We start from the raw sequence: 19,335 nt of genomic DNA on the forward strand, positions 1-19,335 counted from the left end.
TTGATCAATATTTTCAGTGCAATACAAACTCCATTGCTTATTCATTTTATTAAAGAAGTCTTTCACATATTTGAACACAAAGTTATTAATCTAGGCTACTAGACTGGTGAAGTGCACTGTTAGTGTGAGTCTTACAGTGGCTGCAGTCTGAAGCAGCATTGCATGTGTCTGTTCTTATATATGTTCCGATATTTTAGGATTTTTCATGTACAAAAATTGGTGAGGCAAAAGTGAACTGTACGATGTAGTAATAACTTAAAAGACAACAGGTGTATCAAAAGCAAAAGCTGGGAAAGTAGTTAAAATTTAATTCAGAATCTCAATTAATATAATATACAAGATCCTGTTTTCAGGAGGTGTTGTCTGATGGCATCAATATTAGGTGCCTCTTGAAATGTAATACACAACTGCATATGGCATTTCAGGACAGGTACTCACGGATACAACTACTTTGCTGAAGTTAGTTAACACCTAGCATCCTGCAAATTCCTAGTTTAACCATGCAAAAGAGGAAGAAATTAAGTGCGGCGAGAATTTTACTATTCCTTGTAACAATATGTTGCCTTTTAACTTTGTTTACAATTAGGTGATAAGGTGATACTGAAAAGTCAGGTCTACTCTGAGCATATAATAGAGTACGTTGCCTATATTACTGAGGTAAGCAAGGTGTATCTCCTGTTTAAAGTACTGTGGCCCTCAGGTTTCAAAGGGGAAGCTGGCAATTCGTGGAGTTACAGACTAGTTTAACCTGACTTTTGGGAAGCTATATTTATTTTATCTATGTTCTGACTGGTGATTTTGTATTTTTACTGTATTTTTTTAAGACTTTATCGTAAAAGTTTTCCTATTCTTTCTAGCTTATAATCTTTACCTGCTCTGAAAGCCCTCATAATGTAAAGTAAATATGCAATATGTTGATAGCAGGTAAATCTAGGTGTTCTTTTTGGAGGTGATGGGGGGGTTCAATGCTTTCAGAGATGCTTCTTTGTGTTTAAAGTACTAAACCTTCATCAGTAAACTGACGTTTTTTATCCTGGCAACAGATATGTAATGAAGATGTTACTCTTAAATTTAATGCAGACTTTGAACAGGCTTACAACTTGGAACCCATGGATGTGGAATTTGTTCACTGCAGGTATTTTTATAAGTTACCAAAAAGCTACATTTAATGACTCCTCTAGTAAAGTGACTTTTAAAATGTACATGACTGTCAATTGATTGTTTTGGTGGATACAGATGGGAGAAGGACATAATTAAGATCTTCCCAATTATTTCACCTCTTTCTCTCAACACACCTTTGCCACTGCATTCGTTGGTAAAAGGCTGCAACTGTAGTCACTATGTACAAAGAATTCTTGTCTTAAGCCTCTCTAAATGATTGCATCAATGCCAGGCAATGAAATGGTGGGGTGCTTTACTTTGGGTTTTTTCCCCTTGGTTTTTTTTAAGAAAAAAAAAAAGCAATATGGCTGTGAGACTATGCAAAAAAAAATTGCTGATGTTAACCACCCATCCTTTTTTACTTTTGTTTTATTCATGGGATGTTGTTATCTCGTGTAGTTGCTTAATCTTCTCTGTAAAATCAACCTTGCAGAGAACTTCCTTGAAAGACTATCTAAGTCTGGAACACCAGGCTATCTTTGTCTCACTGAAGAGCTAGAGAATGTATGTATCAATGTTGTTCATAGCAAAGCTGTTGATTGACACTTCTGCAGCATATTTCTCAATAGATGCTTCTTTTTTTGTACAGAACTCCTATTTTTATATGCACTGGTGCATAGTAAAAAATACCAGATACCTTGGAAGGTGTATGCTGTTTTAGTTTATGGAAATGTAAGCTTTTACTTTAATCTACAAATTTTTATTCTGATAATAGGATTACTAGCAGGCGATGCCAGTTGGCAGTTGAGCAAGCTATCTACCTGGGTGAAAAAGGTACATACACTTCAGTTGACTTAAGCTGTCTAGAGGAGTTTGTTTGTGGGGAGTCTTGTGCTTTATATTGCTTTCACATCAGGGAATACTGAGAAGTTCTTAGAGGAGTTTTCTGGGGGGTTGGTTGGATGGTTGGTTTTGTTGGTTTTTTTTTCTTTTTTTTCCCCAAAAAAACAACTCTCCAAATCTAGACTAGGTGTCATCAGAATGTTTTCATCTGTTGGCCATCACAGGGGAGAGGAGTGGAAACAAACTTTTGTGAACTGTTTGAGCCAGTAAGAACTGTAGAAATCATACTGTTACAATAATAGCAATTGAAGTGGCAGTGTTTTGTGTTACCTAAGAATTTATTAAAAAGCACTGATTTCCTGCTTTATGGTTGAGTAGAACAATCCATATGAACTTCACACAGGTCTTTACCATTTTTACATTAGTTCTAATAAACCAGTTTTGGCAACTTGGAGAAAGCTGATATATCAGCAGTATGCAATCAGTGAAACGTGCAAAGTGTTTGTGCGGCTTTCAAATTTCTCTACTTTCTCTTTCTCCTCTAAATTTGAAGTGTTATTTCCAGAAAGGCTTGTCTTACAATCACCACAAGCTATCAGGACCCAGAATACTACTGAGTATTGTGGTGTGGATGATGGCCTTGAACAATGTTCCCAGCAGGAAAATAAGGTATCTGTTCTCTAAATGTTCCTTAAAATGATGAATACCATTCAAATTGGTAACAGACATGTACTGTACAGCTATTATTAGAAAGGATTTGCATAGTGGAGTATCAAAGAATCAAAGTTGTATTCTGCTGCTTTCCGATGACAGAAGCTTTTGTTTGCTGCCTGGGGACAGGGGATTTTATGATAACTCTATTAAGCTAACACTCCCATCTCAAATGGAAAGTGCTTATAAAAAAAACTCTATGATTATAATTGGAATTTTCAGATTTGCCTTAGACTAGTTTTCATAGCTACTGTGAGTAAAGACTTAAGTCCTGTCACTGTGGTAGGTAATAATTTTATGATGGAAGGTAATCATCTGAGTAGATTTACCCAGGTTTCCTAACTGCTAGTTAAATTGTATGGAGAAAATGTAGAAACCTTTCTTAGAAAGGTCTTCAGAAGGTTACCTAGTCCTCCTTCCTATTTGAAGCAGGACTGTCACCGACACTAAACCAAGTCAGCTTGACAGGGGCAGAGAGAGGGCGTTTATATTTGTCTAGAGGTTCCACAGCCTCTGCATAACCTGTGCTTTACCACCTTTCCACTCAAGATTTTTTCTGAATTCCCAGTATGAATCTTCCACCTGCAACTTGTGATTGTTATATCATATGTGACTACAAAGAAGAGTTTGTCTCCTTTTTTTGTAACTCTGATTTAAGCCTCATGGGCCTCTTCACCTCCTCATGGCCAAACTAAAAATCCACACTCTCTCAGCCTCTCCAGTTCATAACAAGAACATGATGCTGGCTCATATAGAGTTCTAGCATCCACAATAACCCAGGATCCTGAAAAGGGCCTGAGGATTACTACTCAGCCAGTGGGTTCTTGGCCTATCTTGGTTCACACAGTTATTTAATCCCAGGTGTGGAGCTTTCCACTTCTTACTGAATTTCGTGAGTTTTCTGTTGGCTCTGTTGCCAAGTTTCTCATGGTCCCTCTGAACTGAAGATGCACTATCAGGCATTTCAGGTGTGACTCCTGACTTTGTGTTGTCTGCAAATTTGTCAAGGGTGTTATTTGGTCTCATCCTAGTCATTGATGAAGATACTGAATAATATTAGTCCCAACAGCAATCCTGGGGTTCTTAGCTTTTGACCAGCTTCCAGCTGAGTATCAAACTACTGAATAATACTCTTTGAGCCCAGTAGTTCAGTCAGTTTTCAGCTTGTTTAACTGTCTGTTGATCTAGCTAATACGTCCTCAGACTACAAATAAGAATGATGTGGTAAGTAAACCATTTCAAAAGCCTTGCTGAAGTCAAGGAGTATTACAGTGACTGCTTTTCTTTTGTCCATGTAATAGTCTGTCCACATAATAGTCTCTTCATCATAGAGGAAAATCAGGCTGGTCATAAAGTGACCCTTGGTTTAGCCATGTTGACTATTCCTGGTCACCCTTTTTTCCAATCATGTGAAGGATGTGGGATCCAGAAGGATGTGCTCCATGATATTCTCAGGGACTGGAGTGAGGCTGACAAGCTATAGTTCCCCAGATCTTCCTTGTGAGTCTTAAATTGGAGCAATATTAGTTTTTTCTTGCTGTCAAAGTCGTTCCCTGGCTCATGATTATTTTTTATTGTAGATAATAGGCAGTAGTGTCTGCAGTCATATCAGCGTGGTGAGTCACATCTACCCTATGCAGTCTCTAAGCACTTTGTGGCATGGTCCTCCCCTTCCGTTACTTGTTTGTTTCCTTCCCAAACTGTTACTTTGCACAGGAATCTGGAGGCCTGCATGTGAGGCAGAAAGGGCATTGAGTTCTTTCCCATATAATCCATCAATAAATTATCTTCTCTCATCCGTGAGCCTCCATGATCCTTGAACTCTCTCTCTTCCACCAGAACATTTGCTAAATCCCTTCTTATTATTCTGTTGCTGCCACATTTTAGCTTCAGCTGTACTTTGATCTCTTTGACCTTCCTGATTTTGTCCAACTGTCCAAGCAGTGTTTTTTCTTTTGCCTGTCCTTTCTGCTTGTAATAAGCTTTTTATGAATTCATCAAGAAGCTACAAGCTTAGCTAAGCAGGCCTTCTACTGAAATTCCTGATGATCTTGTGCAACAGGATGGTTTGTTTATGATCTCTCAGTAAGCAACTTTTAGCTTTCCTGGGCACCTTTTCCCCCACATGGTAGCTTCCCAGAGGATTTTGCCTGGTACTTTCTTACAGAAACTGCGGTTTGCTCTAGAAGGGCTAGAGTTCTGACTCTGCTGCTTTACCTTCTTCGCTTTCCTCCAGTCTTGCAATCTCTGCAACAAAAGCTGGTATATGCACGCATGCTCTTCCCTGTATATGAGCAGCAAGTCTAGAATGTTATTTCTGATCAGTATGTCAGCCACTTATGTTAGGAAGCTGTCACCAACTCAGTCTAGAAATTCTAGACATTTCCTGGCTGAATTGCAAGAGGTGTGTGAATGATTGAAATCTCCAGGAAGCCACATAACCTGTGATCAGGACGCTGATGCCAGTTGTTTGTCAGAAGTCTTCCTTCTGGCGGGGATTTGTTACAGACCACCAGAGAATATTGCTGCTGTTCCATCCTCCTGTGGTAACAACTCAGACACGTCTCTGGTTTTGCAATAATGTGGAGTCAAAGAGCAAATAGACCTAGAGCCATGCTGGTGAGAGCAGCAGCACAGCTAGTTATTGTTCTGCAAGATGCCTGCTTCTACTGGGGCCTTTCTATTTGACTAGAAGGATAGTGGAGAACATCACCTGGACCCCTCATGCTTACCCCAGAGCTATATGATCCCCCCTTGATCTATTCAAGGTGTCACTAGTACCCACATGGATAAGCAGCAAAGGGAGTAGTCAGAAGGACTAGATGAGCCTTGCAGTCTTTCCATGACATCATGGCTCTGGGGACACAGCAAACATCTCTGGATGATACCTCTGTCCTGTACAAGAAGGAGCAATCAACCTCTAACACTCATCACTTCCCTGGATTAGGATCAGTATTATTAAGATGATTGAGGCATCTAGTCCAGAACCTTGCAAACACCACATTCCCTACAAGCAGTTTTCTCCCATGCTGCAGTCTGAAAGAGGTATCATGTTGCTTAGTGGTATGGAATGTGAATGTTAACTTTTGTGGAAGGAAACAAGTTATTCAGGCATGGCTTCAAAATCCTCATCTGAGCCTGCAAAGTATTTGTGAAATAAATGTTTAATGTTAACATAAGCCAAACTTTTAGAAATCTTAAATTTAAGGTGGGAATTGCTAGCATCTTCATCTGCTACTCTATCTTTCTGTCTCCACAGTAGATATTCTATTTAATGGGATAATGCTATTTAATGGGAAAAATTAAAACCTAGCAACTTCAAAAGTGTTAGTGAAGGTAGTTGCCTGTCATCTTAAGGTTATAAATGCATTTATCTTCACTTGCTTTTTTCAGGTCAGAAAACTGCAGAACAAACAGGCAAAGTACATGGTATCAAGGGAGGTGAACATAACAGATGTGACGAGAGTAGCTGCGCAAACAAGCCAACCTGGTATACTTTAATACTTTATATTCAAGTATAGAGTTCTGGGTTGCAATCACTTAGCAAACCAGGGCTCAGTAAGATATCTTTTAGATGTCCTCATGCTCTGTCTTTTAAAGACAAATTGTAGAACAGTACTAGCAGGAAATTTCATTGGAGTCTTTCTGTGGATTACTTAAACATCTCCGGTTCATAGACTCATAGAATGGTTTGGGTTGGAAGGGACCTTCTAGAAGGACCATCTAGTTCCAACCCCCTTGCCATGGGCAGGGGCACCTTCCACTAGATCAGGTTGCTCGAAGCCCCATCCAACCTGGCCTTGAACACTTCCAGGGAGGGGGCAGCAAACATCTAGTGATATATTTTGTACTCAATAAATTATCATTTTCCAGTCGTTTACTGGAAAATTTTTGGTTGTATTCGAAGTTTCCAATTTGTTACTGGGATGCTGTGTCTCATCCTTGGGATAGCCCAGATCATTCCTATGCTTTTCTGGAAAGTGTGACTTTAAATATCAGCGTACTTAATTGCCAAAGACGGTGATTTTATCACTTTGTAGCAATAGGATGCCTAAAGAAATACGGAATGGATTACCTAGAATGCACTTCTGTCCAAGATTCTGCTGTGGAAAGCTAAAGATAGACTAATTCAGAGAGAATTGAGAAAAAAATTTCAGTAGTTGTGACTTAGTACCAGTACTAGATGACCAATATTATCCCCGAAGTACCAGTTACTGAAAGTTACTGAAATTTTGCTATTCTAGGGCAAAAAAGTGAGCTTGATGTTAAATTTACTGAATAGAGTTCTTACAGATTGTTGGGTTATGTAGTCATAGTCCTTTTCTGGCCTTCAGTTTTATTAAAGATCCAATACACTTCTGAAATATTAATGGCTTATTTTGTACATGCTATTCTATGAAATCAGAATTTTTGAGAAATTCATTAGTTGTTACCGCATAAGGAAAATGAAAATTTTTTAAAGCATAATGTGAATTGGAATTGCTTTAATCTATGTATGTTAAAAATATTTATGTGGAGTTTTAATATATGCTTATCTTGATTATAGTTGATGAAACTGTGACACTTAAACAGAGAGCTGGCGAATTTTTCAATCCTATGCTGAATGAGCAACAGAAGCTGGCTGTGAAAAGGATATTGAGTGGCGAATGTCGTCCAACACCTTATATTCTCTTTGGACCACCAGGAACTGGAAAAACATTAACAGTAATTGAAGCTATTTTACAGGTAACGGTGGATGACAGATCAGTCATCTCTAATCTTTTCAGTGTTGGAACACTTACAGTTAACCTGTATGTACCGTCATATTTTTTTCCCAAGGAGTTTTCAAAATACTCTTTAAGATCATTTTCTATAGCTCCATGAAAAAGAAAAGAACTTGATATGAATTTAACAGAATTCCTGAATGACTTATTTTCAAGTCTCCTTGTTTTTGTCTTTAAAGCTTTAGTGAACAGTATCTAACTTGTGATTCCAGTAGTGCACAATATATTCATGACACACAGGTATACATTAATATGATAACCATTAATTCATTCTGCTGTCGGTACACTCAGTTTGAGAGTACTTAGTCATGACTGTCAAGACTAGTGTTCTTGAACTGCAAAAGGATGGATGAATGTAATGTGTATGCAAAACTCTCGATTCTGTATTCAGTGAAATAAAATGGGCATGTTTGAGCTATTGCTACTTCTCTAAATAACCTTTTTTTAATGTCCATCTTCTTTAACGTAGATACATTATACTCTACCAGATAGTCGAATTTTGGTTTGTGCGCCATCAAATGCTGCAACAGATCTGATTTGCTTGCGGCTGCATCAAAGCAATCTGTTAAAAGCAGGAGCTATGGTCCGAGTTAATGCTAGCTTCAGGTCAGCAGAGGTAAATATTATAGATATCTGCCAGTTAATATTTCCATTTTAATATTTTGATCTTAAAATACTGATTTAGTAATGTAACTGTCAGTGCTTATTAGGCTCATTAGGCTAGTTTAGGATCCAAAGTACGAACATACTACTTCAGCTTTTCCAGAAGATTAACTGGAAAATGTTGATCTTAGTCCTTAATTTGACTGTATGAGCGTAAAATCTTAACCTCTTTCCTGCAGTGCGTAACGCCACAGGCAACACATACATATCGGTGGGATTTTTAATGTGGTAAGATGCTTTGACTTACACAGCGATCCTAAAATCTGTTACTGAAGACAAACCTTTGTCTCCAAATTAAGACTACTTACTCAGAAAAGTAAGCAAGTAGGATTGTCATCTTTATACAGTACACACACATTGTGTGTGCATTTTATATATATGTATATATTTCTATACATACATTTGTATGTATATGAAACATTCATATGTTCAGTTTTGATCCTTACAATAAAGAAAACACAGATGTCTTGCATATGTACTGCTTTGTTTAGGCAAATTAATGAAGAATTCATTGTGGTGTATGAATGGGTCTAAATCTAAGTGTTTTGCTCAGGTTCTGAATAGTTTTCAGTGGGCTTTTTTATTCAAATTAAAACGTTTAGTTTTAGAGCGACATTTTGTTTTACAAAATACCTTTTTGTTTCTGCAGCAAATTGATGACATGGTGAAACCTTACTGCAAAGATGGTGATGATATTCGGAAAGCATCATGGTTCAGGATAATAATTACTACATGCAGCAGTGCAGCAATGTTTTATCAAACAGAAATACGGTAGAGTACTATAGATAGGAATATCACTGAAATAGCTGGATGCTACAAAACCCAGAGCTTTTAGATACCCTCTGTACTGTAACTTGAGCTGTTTTAATAGTTTATTGCATGTGCCTCTGTTTTGAAATTGTCTTCCTAGCAAACCACTTGGTTTTAGTAATGTTTGAGCAGGGATTTTCTCCAGGGTAAATTTAAGAATCATCTTGAATAATGTTAAAAATTTTTGACACAATAATTTCTCCTCCACTACCAGTGGGAGGCTTGGAAATTATATTGCTGTTGACACTCATTTTGGCTCAAAATCAAAAAAAAAACCCTAAAAATTATATTGTATTTGGATTTTATCAAGTCACCTCTACTAACTGTAAACAGTCACCATGTCAAGTGCTGGTAACTGAAGATTCCTCTAATTTGATTTTTACTTTGTAAAAGGACACTCTGAAGCCTAACTGGCTTGAGTTGTCTGGTAGAAACAAAGCCTGGGAATTGTCTTTGCTACACCAAGTGCATTGTTCTAATAAAATAGCTGAAGGAAATTGAGAACAAGGAAAGCTTTTCTAAGTGTCTTAACCTTGGTATAAACAATGCTTTAAGATAAGGAGTGGTTGTGTATATTGGAGTATGTAAGCGAAATCAAAGATGACAAATTAAAGTTACTGGGTTGTGTTTTTCTATATTCCGTGTTGAAAATATCCATCTCCACAGCTCTATGTGTGTGTGTGGAGCTGCCTGGCACACTTGACGAGGAAGTTAGCAGAATTGCTAAGGTCAACCACAGGGTGGCAGAATGAACTAATCTGAAAACAGCCCTGTTTTGGGTTCATGTTGTTTAATTCTAGGCTTGGACACTTCACTCATGTGATTCTGGATGAGGCAGGACAAGCAACTGAACCAGAGAGCCTGATTCCCATTGGGTTGCTTTCAGAAGCTAATGGACAGGTAGTTCTCTCAGCATCATTTACTGAAAGGAAAAGTTTTGGTTTACTGTTTTTATTTTTGTGAATAATGTAGAATGCAAGCAGCCATTTCCTGGTAATGAGTATGGAATTCTGAGTACTTGTAATAAATCTTATTCATGCACAATATCCATTTCCCGCACTTAAGCGAGTTGTTTTACATCTAAAACAAGTCTACATTGGTAGGACAGGATTCAGCGTGTGGAAGATGTCAAAATAAAAATATGCTTTCTTAGTTTAAGACAACAATGTACTTCTGTCCTAGGCCTAACCCTTGTTCGCAAACAGATTAGATGTTTGGAGGAAAGCAGAATACTTGATATAAATTGACCTTTGAATTCTGAATTCTGAAGTGTGTATATTGTTACTGGAACTACATTTTTTAATAACTGTTTTACTACAAGGTGGATTTTTTTTTTAATTGCATATACAGATAGTTCTTGTTGGAGATCCAAAGCAGTTAGGGCCAGTAATAAAATCTAAAATTGCACTGAATTTTGGATTAAATATGTCCTTGCTGGAAAGACTTACATCAAGAGAGATATATCTGAGAGATGAGGATGCTTTTAGTGCCTGTGGAGCATATAATCCTTTGTTGGTGAGTAAAACTACAATTTTAAATAATTTTTTTTTTCATCTAAATCGGAAAGGAGAAACTGGTTCCTGCTGTTTCCTTACCACCTTTTTGCTCCCTGATGCTTAGTGATAAGTCTAGCTTGAGCATTAGTTCTCTAGGAAAGCTTGATTATTTTAAATATATATTCTGAATAGCAAGGATGCTGAGCCCACCAGCATGTTAAAACCCTTCTTTGAAGGGGTTCTCTATTCTCAAGCAGAATAAGTCAAATATGGTGCACAAAGCAGAATTCTAAATAATGGCTTAAAATTCCCTTCCATCTCCATTGTCCACATTTACCCTAACTTCATAACTTAATTTTCCACAAATGAACAAGTACAACTTGTACTTTTAACATAAAAAGACAAACAAAGCCTCCTCTTTAAACATAAAGATTAATTTTGCAAACATCATGTTTCAGGAAGGGAAAAAAGAAACTGTTCCTGTCTCTTCATCACCTCTTCCTCTGAAGGATAGTTTCCCAAAACTCTTATATGGTGAAGTACCTAAGGTCTGTGTTAAGTGGCAGAGGTAGCATAGTACATAAACAGGCACAGATGTTTCAGCTGCTTTAAATTATTGACTGAATCTGAAATATAGGGCTGAAGTTAAACTTACTAAGATGCCTTCCCATTCTCGTGGTAGTATACTTTGAAGAATTAAACTGAGAGCAAAAGATGACTAGATGACCAATTAAGCAGAGGAGGGAGGAAATCTGATGGCAGACTTAAGGGGGAAAGTAGGGGTGTTTAGCCCTAGGCTTTAAGTTGGGTTCAATCTACTGAAAAACCTGTCACGCTTCCTCCTAAAATCTGTCACCACAAACTTTCATTGTTGTGTTCCTTATACAATGTTGAAGGAGAATTGGCATAGTGAGAGAGCAGGAAGTGTGAGGGCTTTAAGGATACCATTGGACTTGAGAATCATATGTTAGTCTTTTTACAGGACTTTTTTTCTTGACCTGGTTGTTACTGGCTGGAATGCTTCCTTAAGGCCATTCTTTCGTTTAAAGACAAATACATTTCTGGTTTCTAAGGCCAGCTTCTATCAGCTGTTCTGATGTTCCCTTTTTGCCTGTCAAGATTTCCTCAGAAAAACAGATTACATCCATGGAAACCCCATGAAAAGAATCTGAATCTCTTAAAAAAAGAGAATGTGCCTATAGATCAGATGTTTTAAGAAACTGGAGAATGACCAATTCATCTATCACGTACATTCAGTTCTTTTTTCTTTTTTTTTTTTTTTTTCCTTTGGAGGGGAAAGAGATGGTTCTTAAACTGCTTTTATTTAGTATCTACTTAAAAGATTACACCTGCAGTTTTTGCCTTTAATACAGTTCTTCAGCAGCTTTAGAAAAGCTAAATGCTAGAGGATGGTAAGGTAGTATCTGCTTGGGAGCTGTGTACTGTGAACTCTGAATAATTATCTGTTTCAGTTATGGATTTTGGTTTTTGTCTTTGCAGGTCACAAAACTCGTGAAGAACTACAGGTCACATTCTGCATTGCTTGCCTTGCCATCTAAATTGTTTTATCATAAGGAGCTAGAAGTTTGTGCAGACACTTCAGTAGTAACTTCTTTGTTGCATTGGGGGAAATTGCCAAGGAAGGGATTTCCATTAATTTTTCATGGAATAAGGGTATGTAAAATGTTCATGTAGTGAAAGTATGAATAAGGAGGCCTGATAGAAGTTTGCTGATGTTGTAGACGAGTTTTCTTTAGAATGAATTCCAGAAAGGATATGAAAAAAGAATGAATTTTATTTTATGAGTAATGTGACTTCCTGACCATCTGGTTTTAGAAACAACTGCTGAAGTCAAATGTTTGCTAAGAACTTGAGCAGCTGCCCATTGAAGTGTATTGTGGAGACATTTTGATACAAATTTAAATTCCTGGTAGATTGACCAAGATGGAGCTACAGTCAGCTGCTTTTAGATTGCTTTTGATGAGAGTTTGCTACATAAGAATGAATACAAGCTTCTAAAACTAGAGGATTATTAAGGCTCAAGTAGGCAGGGGAAAAAAAAGTACTTTGGAAAAAAAGTTTTTTTCTTTAGTCTTCCAAGAAGTTAGTAAAAAGTGATAATATCCACTGCTTGGAGAGGCTTGGTTTTGAACTCTTCTACCTTGCACAAAAGCAAGATACCAACTTGCTAACACATGTTATTCTGAGTTGAGATTCAACTCCTTTGTTGCACACTTTAAGTACTGTTGTCATATAAATTCTCCAGCTTAAAAAAACAATATAAAATGTTAGGTGATGCTTGTTCATTGGAAAGGGTGTGTAGTGAAGAAGAGAAATTGTGTATAACACTACATCACATATTTTTGCATTTAGGATGTATAAGAGTAATCTATTAATAAATATGTAGTCACTTCTGCACCTGGTCTTCATCTTCTCGTTTCCTTTCCCTTAATACAGGGCAGTGAAACACGTGAAAGCCACAGTCCTTCATGGTTTAATCCAACTGAAGCTGTTCAAGTAATGCAGTATTGTTGTCACCTTGCTAAAAATGAAAACGCTGCAGTATCAGTGACTGATATTGGAGTGATTACACCATATCGTAAACAGGTATAACTGATGTCCAAGAACTTCAAAGTCGCCGTATTTCATCTTGTGGTTTTACACTGTGGCTGTGGCTTGTTAAAGTAGGGAGGCATATCTCAAAACTTCACTGTTGTGTGTCCTATTACACAGAGTACTATCAATCATTAATGATGTTTTCATTGAAATCTAAACCTAGAGAAAGACAGCAGTAATGGCATTCTACTTTTTTTAGTTTTAAAAATCAGGAAATTATTAAGGAGAGATCTGCTTGCAGTTTTGGAGACAGAAGCAGATTTTTCAGTTGTTGGGAGTAAAGAGTGCAAGTCAGGAATTTATTATTGAACAGCAATCTGATTCTGTCACTCTCTGCACTGAGGAGTGGAACAAAAGAGAAATGTAGTGAAGTAAGTGGCATCACTTTGTTACGTCTTTGAGGAGACTAGAGGAATTGGGACTACTTAGCTGTCACGTAGTCAGATTTGAAGTTTGTGCTGCTATTTAAACCTGTAGAGAATGTTGAATGTCAACTTCAAATACTGTGCTTTATTTTTAAAACTATTTTTATTCAAGTCTGTTAAGTATGTGATGTCTGCTTTCATTTTAAAAAGAAGATTAAATCTTGAATTTCCAGAGGGTGCTCTGGACAGTGTGCATATTGCTTTTCTTGGTGTTAACATTTCAGTATTCATGGCCTTGCATGTCTGGGTTGTGGGAAACACTGTGAGGTGTGTGGAAAAGACCAACCCCTTTTGAAGAAATCTCACTTGCGCGTTGTAGCTCTGCCTGTACTGATCCTACTGGTCAGGTGTATGTACCTGCCTATGTTTACAGTTACTGGTATTTCTCAAATATTTATATATAGTATTGATGTGACTGAACCTCTCATACTCCTAAAACTTTTCACGTCATTTAATATGATTCATCTGCCTATGATGCAAGACATATAATAGTAATGTCCGCTTCAAGAAAGTCACCTTGTATTGCAGGGGTGCTGATTAGAAAGTAGTCATTGACTGTAATCCTCAGCTTAGCCAGGCATGATTTCTTGGTAGATTTCTTGGAGCACTTAAGGTATAGTCTCCAAGCAGCTTTTAGCAGATAGTAGTATACTGATCCCGCACATACCAGCATTCCAGTGCATGAGACTCCTTGTTCTCTTTCTCTTTTTGGGAGAGTACTTGAGGTCAGATCTCACCTCTGTCTTTCACTCTGCATGATGCAGCTGGCAAGCAAAGGTGGAATCTCTCCACGGTCTTCTTGAGGGGCTGGGGGAAGCTGCTTGCCCTACCACATCTGTGGTAAGCATGTTTTTGGATATAATGCACACTGGAAGAAGAGGGTTTATGGATCTAAGTAGTTGTTCTCATTAAAATCTGGATTATTAAAAACCTGTTGGTTTCTGTTTAAATGATGGTAGTGAGTACTTCGCCTTCTAAGTTGTGTAGTAAGCGCGATACTTCTCAGGAAAAGTTACTGTTTTATTTTTAAAACCTCACTAGTGGATGATGGCTAAGTTTGGTGTAGGCATTCCCTGTGACATCTCTGTGTTAAATCACACACTTGTATATGTAGTATGTTTTCAGTTTTGAAGTAATCCACTCTCAAATGTAAAAATAAATTCCTTCAAACACTTTTTTTTTTGGTAGGTGGAAAAAATTAGATTTCTTCTGAGAAGTATTGATTTGGCAGACATTAAAGTCGGTACAGTAGAAGAGTTTCAAGGGCAGGAGTACATGGTTATCATCTTATCAACAGTATGTATATTTGTTGTGGTCCTGTGGAGAGTTTTTGTATGTGTCTAATTCTGTTTCTTTTTTGATATAGGGCTTTAAAAATAAAAAATAAAAATTTAAAAGCTATATTTTTGTCAGTCTCTCACAGTATTTGAAAACAGAACTTATTTTTAAGTGCATGGAAACAGTACAGCATCTGTGATTTTGAGGTAAACCTTAAACCTTCGTAGATAATCATGCTGAATTTATTTTAGAGTTTCATGTGGATAATGTACCTTTCCCTTAAATGTGCATAGGGAAAATGGAAACTGGATGTGTTATAAACATCAGAGAGACAACTGTGTAAATCACAGTATTAAAAAGTAATTGCTATTTGACTTATAAAAGCTGATGTAGGTTCTCACATTCTTTTTCACCTTCAGTTTGAGAATCATCACTTAATGGTATACAACTGATGACTTCCCAGACACCAATGCTGACTGTGCCTAGAAGTTGAATACCCTTTATCACAAAGTTATTTATTTTGCATTGATAGGAGAGCACTTGGTAGTCTTTCATGATCATCTTGATAGTGCACTTTAAGTGCTGCGCTGGTTGTATTATAGAGATGTTGGTAAAGGTCTTTTCTAGGTGCTAGGTTTTTGAATCTGAAGCTATCAAATGCATTGAAGAAAGGGTCCAGGGAAAAAAAAAATTCATGCTGTTTCTACTTTAGCAGTACACTAGTCACAAGCCATCATTTTAACAGTACATCACCTCTTTCATTCAGAGTTAGTTTTGGTTGACTACATCTATGTAAATATGAAGGTATAGGGGCATAAACTGCATCACTATAGATTTTTAGATAACCATGAAAATGCAGAGGTATTTAGTTTCACTCTTTGCAATAAATGGGTCTTTCAGAAAAGTGCTGACAAAAGGGAGCGTTCAGGAAATGTGGGAAGATGCACGTTTGGGAAGATAAGGCTTGTGGGTTTGTGTTGATCCCATCCCTTGCATTTGACAAAGGGGGAAAGAGAGGATTGTGTCACAGAATACTGGGGGAGAGTTGCTGTTATTATTTGGAATCTGGCAGCCTTGTCTCTCACCTTCTTTTGCAAACTTGATGACCAATATGCTTCAGCAGATGTCTCTTTTTTCTGAAAGATCTCAGTGCATGTTATGTGCAGATGACAAAGATGTCGTCATAGTTTTCAGGCCTATCTGTAGCCACTGAGACATCAGCCTTCAGAAGACTCTGAGGTTGAGCTGAGGTTAATGCAGGTATATGCCAGTTCCCTCTCTCTAAATGCTAGATACTACTCCAGTGCATGTACATATCCCTGGTATTTGAATACACATGAAAGCCCCATAACGGGAAAAACTACAGCAGCTTCTTTATGTCCTACTTTTCTGTCCTTTGTCTTCTCAGGCATGTAAGATTGTTGGCTGGGGCTCTTGACAAGAGCTTTCTTTGTGCTTCTAAGGAGAAATCAATGTGGAGTCAAGAAATGTAAGCAGCAGCTGATAAGTCAGCTGATGGCTACTGGGGCTTTCTGCAGACTGCCTCTTGCTACCAGAATATGTGATACCAATCCCTTATGTTCTGAGATAACGTCCATCAAATGCGCACTGTTGTAGGCACAATGAACTCCTGGACAGAAGTAAAAGTCTGTGCTGGATCAATGGAAAAGACAGTTGGGAAACTTTAGAGAAAGGCTTGCTTAATACTTCGAACATCAGCAAGTGATACCAGTTCAGCGTACGTGATTGTGTTTGAGGGTTTAGACTTTCTTTAGACTTTCTCTTGGTGGGCATTATGGGCCCCACATAGCTGTATTTCTACAGTGTGGCATTCGGTTCAGAATACAAAAAAAGTCTGCATATGCTTACCTTTTTCGAAATGGTAATGTGGTTTTGGTGCAGTAAGTCTCTAAGTAAAGTCAAAGATTTAAGTGTTTAGAACATGGAGTTCCTGAGGTGTTTGTGACCCGGGATCCCTCAGGGCTGTTCAAGAATGTACGATACAGGCAGAGGCTGTATAAGTCTCAGTAATGGCATATAAGGCAAACTGATCAAAGGAGGAAGTATAGACCAGGAATGTGTAGCTGAAGATATCACCAGTACTGGACTACTTCTCACAGGAGTACATAGAATTTCCAGGAGAGGAGGATAAAACAGCTACGTAAACAACCAAAGCACTGGAAAGCAGGGTGAATGCAGGGGTGGAGGAACAGTTGTTTTTTGGGGATCCTTTTGTGGCTTGGGGGAAGTGTGTGTGGGATTTTCTTTCTTGTTTGTTTTTTTTTTTCCTGAGGGCAGTGGTACTATGCTTACTTTCTTTGTTCTGTGTCATACCATAGCTTTTCAATCCAGCATTGTATCTCTCTTAAAGTAGTTCTAGGTATGTATTATGCTCCTATTTATAAGGTCATTATTTAGGTCATGAAAATTTTCTTTTATCAGAGATGGGTTCAAATACAGATGAAATAAATAGAGGTGAAAATTTAATGAGCAATAGCACACTAGTTGCTTTGGCTGTTTTTTCTAAGCCAAGTCAAAGCACACTGATGAGACTACTGAAGAAGGCTTGCAGAAAGACACACTGTGAATTGTAATTCAGCTGTAGGAGTTAGCATACCAGCAGCTCTAGCATTTCTTCTACTGAAAAGATAAAATCACTGGTTTTTAGGAAGCAGTTGTGGTATCTCGTGTTTCAAATTACAGTGGATAGTCCTGATGCCAAAATAAAACTAGTACACCATGCTCTTGAAATTGCTGAAGTTGCATTAGCAGCCTGTTGGAGGACAGACCTTCTGTGGGAAAGCTAATGGTGGGAAATAGCTGAAATCTGGATTATGAAGCTAGCTTGTGCGTTGCCGACACTGAGCTGTGGATTGCTGCAGTAAGCAAATACTATGTTAAAGTTACACTATGGCTAGTAAGTTGCTTTTTTATTATTCTATTTCTAAAATTATCCCTAATTAATTTTAGGTGCGATCTCGTGAAGGCTTATTTGGTGATGACAAATACTGTTTGGGCTTTCTCTCTAACCCAAAGAGATTCAATGTAGCAATTACTAGAGCAAAAGCTTTGCTGATTGTCGTGGGAAATCCTCATGTTCTTGTGAAAGTAAGTTTTGTTTTTATATCTTTGAATTGCATGTGGTATTTACCACAGTAAACAAATTATTTTCGGGGTTAATCTGATTTGAGGGAACATCAGAATTATGTTAAGAATTGGTACGCTGTCCTCAGTCCGCATTTGGGAATATCTGAACTCCGTAGGTTCCTGTAAGTGTGGACAGTTCAGGCTCCCACACAGTAGACTTCCAAGCACAAAGGAAATTGTAATGCTGATCTGTGCATACAGGCTCCTACCTCCTTTTTCTCTCTAGAAGAGGTCACAACCTCAATGCTGAAGTTCTCTAGTAGCCTGCAAGTCCTGTAAGCATGTTCCGAATAACCTTATGCAATCAGATTCTTCACAAAATGCAGTTGCTTCACTTTTTAAATGGAGGGTGGTAGACGTGATTGTTCCCAATTAATGTAACAGCCTGCCAGGGGACGCGGTCTCCTTTTGAACTCATGCATAGTCCTTCTACAGGAATAAGATGAGCTTTTCTTAATACCTAATAAGGATGTTATGTCTGACTTTCCAGATAATAAGGAAAGCAGTATTCCAGAAATGATCTGAATAGAAAGTTTAGTCTCCCCACACCTGCGTGCAACAAATGTAACTTAACAGCAGCTATAGGTATCTTCCTCCCACGTTGGACCATGCTTGCACCATTTGTAGAGTTCTGTTTCTGGAAAAGGTCCTATTAAATCTCCTGCATTCATGTGCCATGTTAGTTTATTTGAAAATTCACTTCACAGAGCAGCATGATTTAAATCAAACATTAATCTTCTCTTGTAGGATCCCTGTTTTTGTGCACTGTTAGAATACAGTTTAATGAATAGAGTTTATGTAGGTTGTGACCTCCCTTCGGAGCTGGAATGCCTGCAGAAGTGAGTGTCTGGTCTTCACTTAACCTTGCTAGATATGGATCAGTTTACAATATTTTTAAAGCTAGTATCATTTGAAAGATTGATAAATACAACAACCTATGATATCATAGTAGGATTTGATTTTGCATTCTTAAGTACTGTAAACATAACAACATGTAATGTAACCATATTTTCTCCCACCCCATAAGAAGAGTCTGAGCACTAAATATTAAATAAGAGCTGTTGTTTTGACTTTGGTGTTTTACGTATCCCCAAAGGATGCATTACGTATTTGATGACCATAAGGATTTCAGGGTGGGGAGTGCAGAGGAAATGTTTAAGGTGACTTTAAAGAATTAATTAAAGAAATTTGCTTGAAGATTGATTTAAACATGTCCTTTCTAGTAACATGTAATACATTGTTAAATGGATATTATCTATTAAATGAATTTTTTTTTATCAAAATTGTTGTTCATGGAAAGGTAAGCAAAATTTTTATCTAATTCCCTTTAATTGACAGGTGTGACTAGTTTTTCAGTGTTCAAGATGCATTCAGTCCTCATCTGTTTTGAAACGAAGAATACTTAACAGAAATTCAGTCCTGAGCAAATCCAGCACGTTTTGTCTTCGCGGAAAGGCACATATTCAGAAATGTTTGGAGAAA

The 19,335-nt window shown here is 37.7% G+C and overlaps 1 protein-coding gene across 1 annotated transcript in view; it reads left to right on the forward strand.

The window, feature by feature from the left end:
* MOV10L1 (Mov10 like RNA helicase 1) overlaps positions 1-18,696 on the forward strand; it is a 41,053-nt gene extending 22,357 nt beyond the window's left edge. Inside the window, exons 12-26 of the mRNA XM_075146431.1 lie at positions 587-657; positions 1,044-1,135; positions 1,877-1,935; positions 2,498-2,613; positions 6,049-6,145; positions 7,202-7,380; positions 7,888-8,034; positions 8,731-8,852; positions 9,692-9,791; positions 10,242-10,406; positions 11,888-12,061; positions 12,845-12,994; positions 14,617-14,724; positions 17,677-17,814; positions 18,601-18,696. Coding sequence (XP_075002532.1) covers positions 587-657; positions 1,044-1,135; positions 1,877-1,935; positions 2,498-2,613; positions 6,049-6,145; positions 7,202-7,380; positions 7,888-8,034; positions 8,731-8,852; positions 9,692-9,791; positions 10,242-10,406; positions 11,888-12,061; positions 12,845-12,994; positions 14,617-14,724; positions 17,677-17,814; positions 18,601-18,696 — 1,814 coding nt within the window. The remainder of the gene's footprint in view (positions 1-586; positions 658-1,043; positions 1,136-1,876; positions 1,936-2,497; positions 2,614-6,048; positions 6,146-7,201; positions 7,381-7,887; positions 8,035-8,730; positions 8,853-9,691; positions 9,792-10,241; positions 10,407-11,887; positions 12,062-12,844; positions 12,995-14,616; positions 14,725-17,676; positions 17,815-18,600) is intronic.
* Positions 18,697-19,335: the final 639 nt, after the last annotated feature.

Source organism: Calonectris borealis, chromosome 1 (genome assembly GCF_964195595.1).
Source record: "Calonectris borealis chromosome 1, bCalBor7.hap1.2, whole genome shotgun sequence".
NCBI classification, from domain to species: Eukaryota; Metazoa; Chordata; class Aves; order Procellariiformes; family Procellariidae; genus Calonectris; species Calonectris borealis.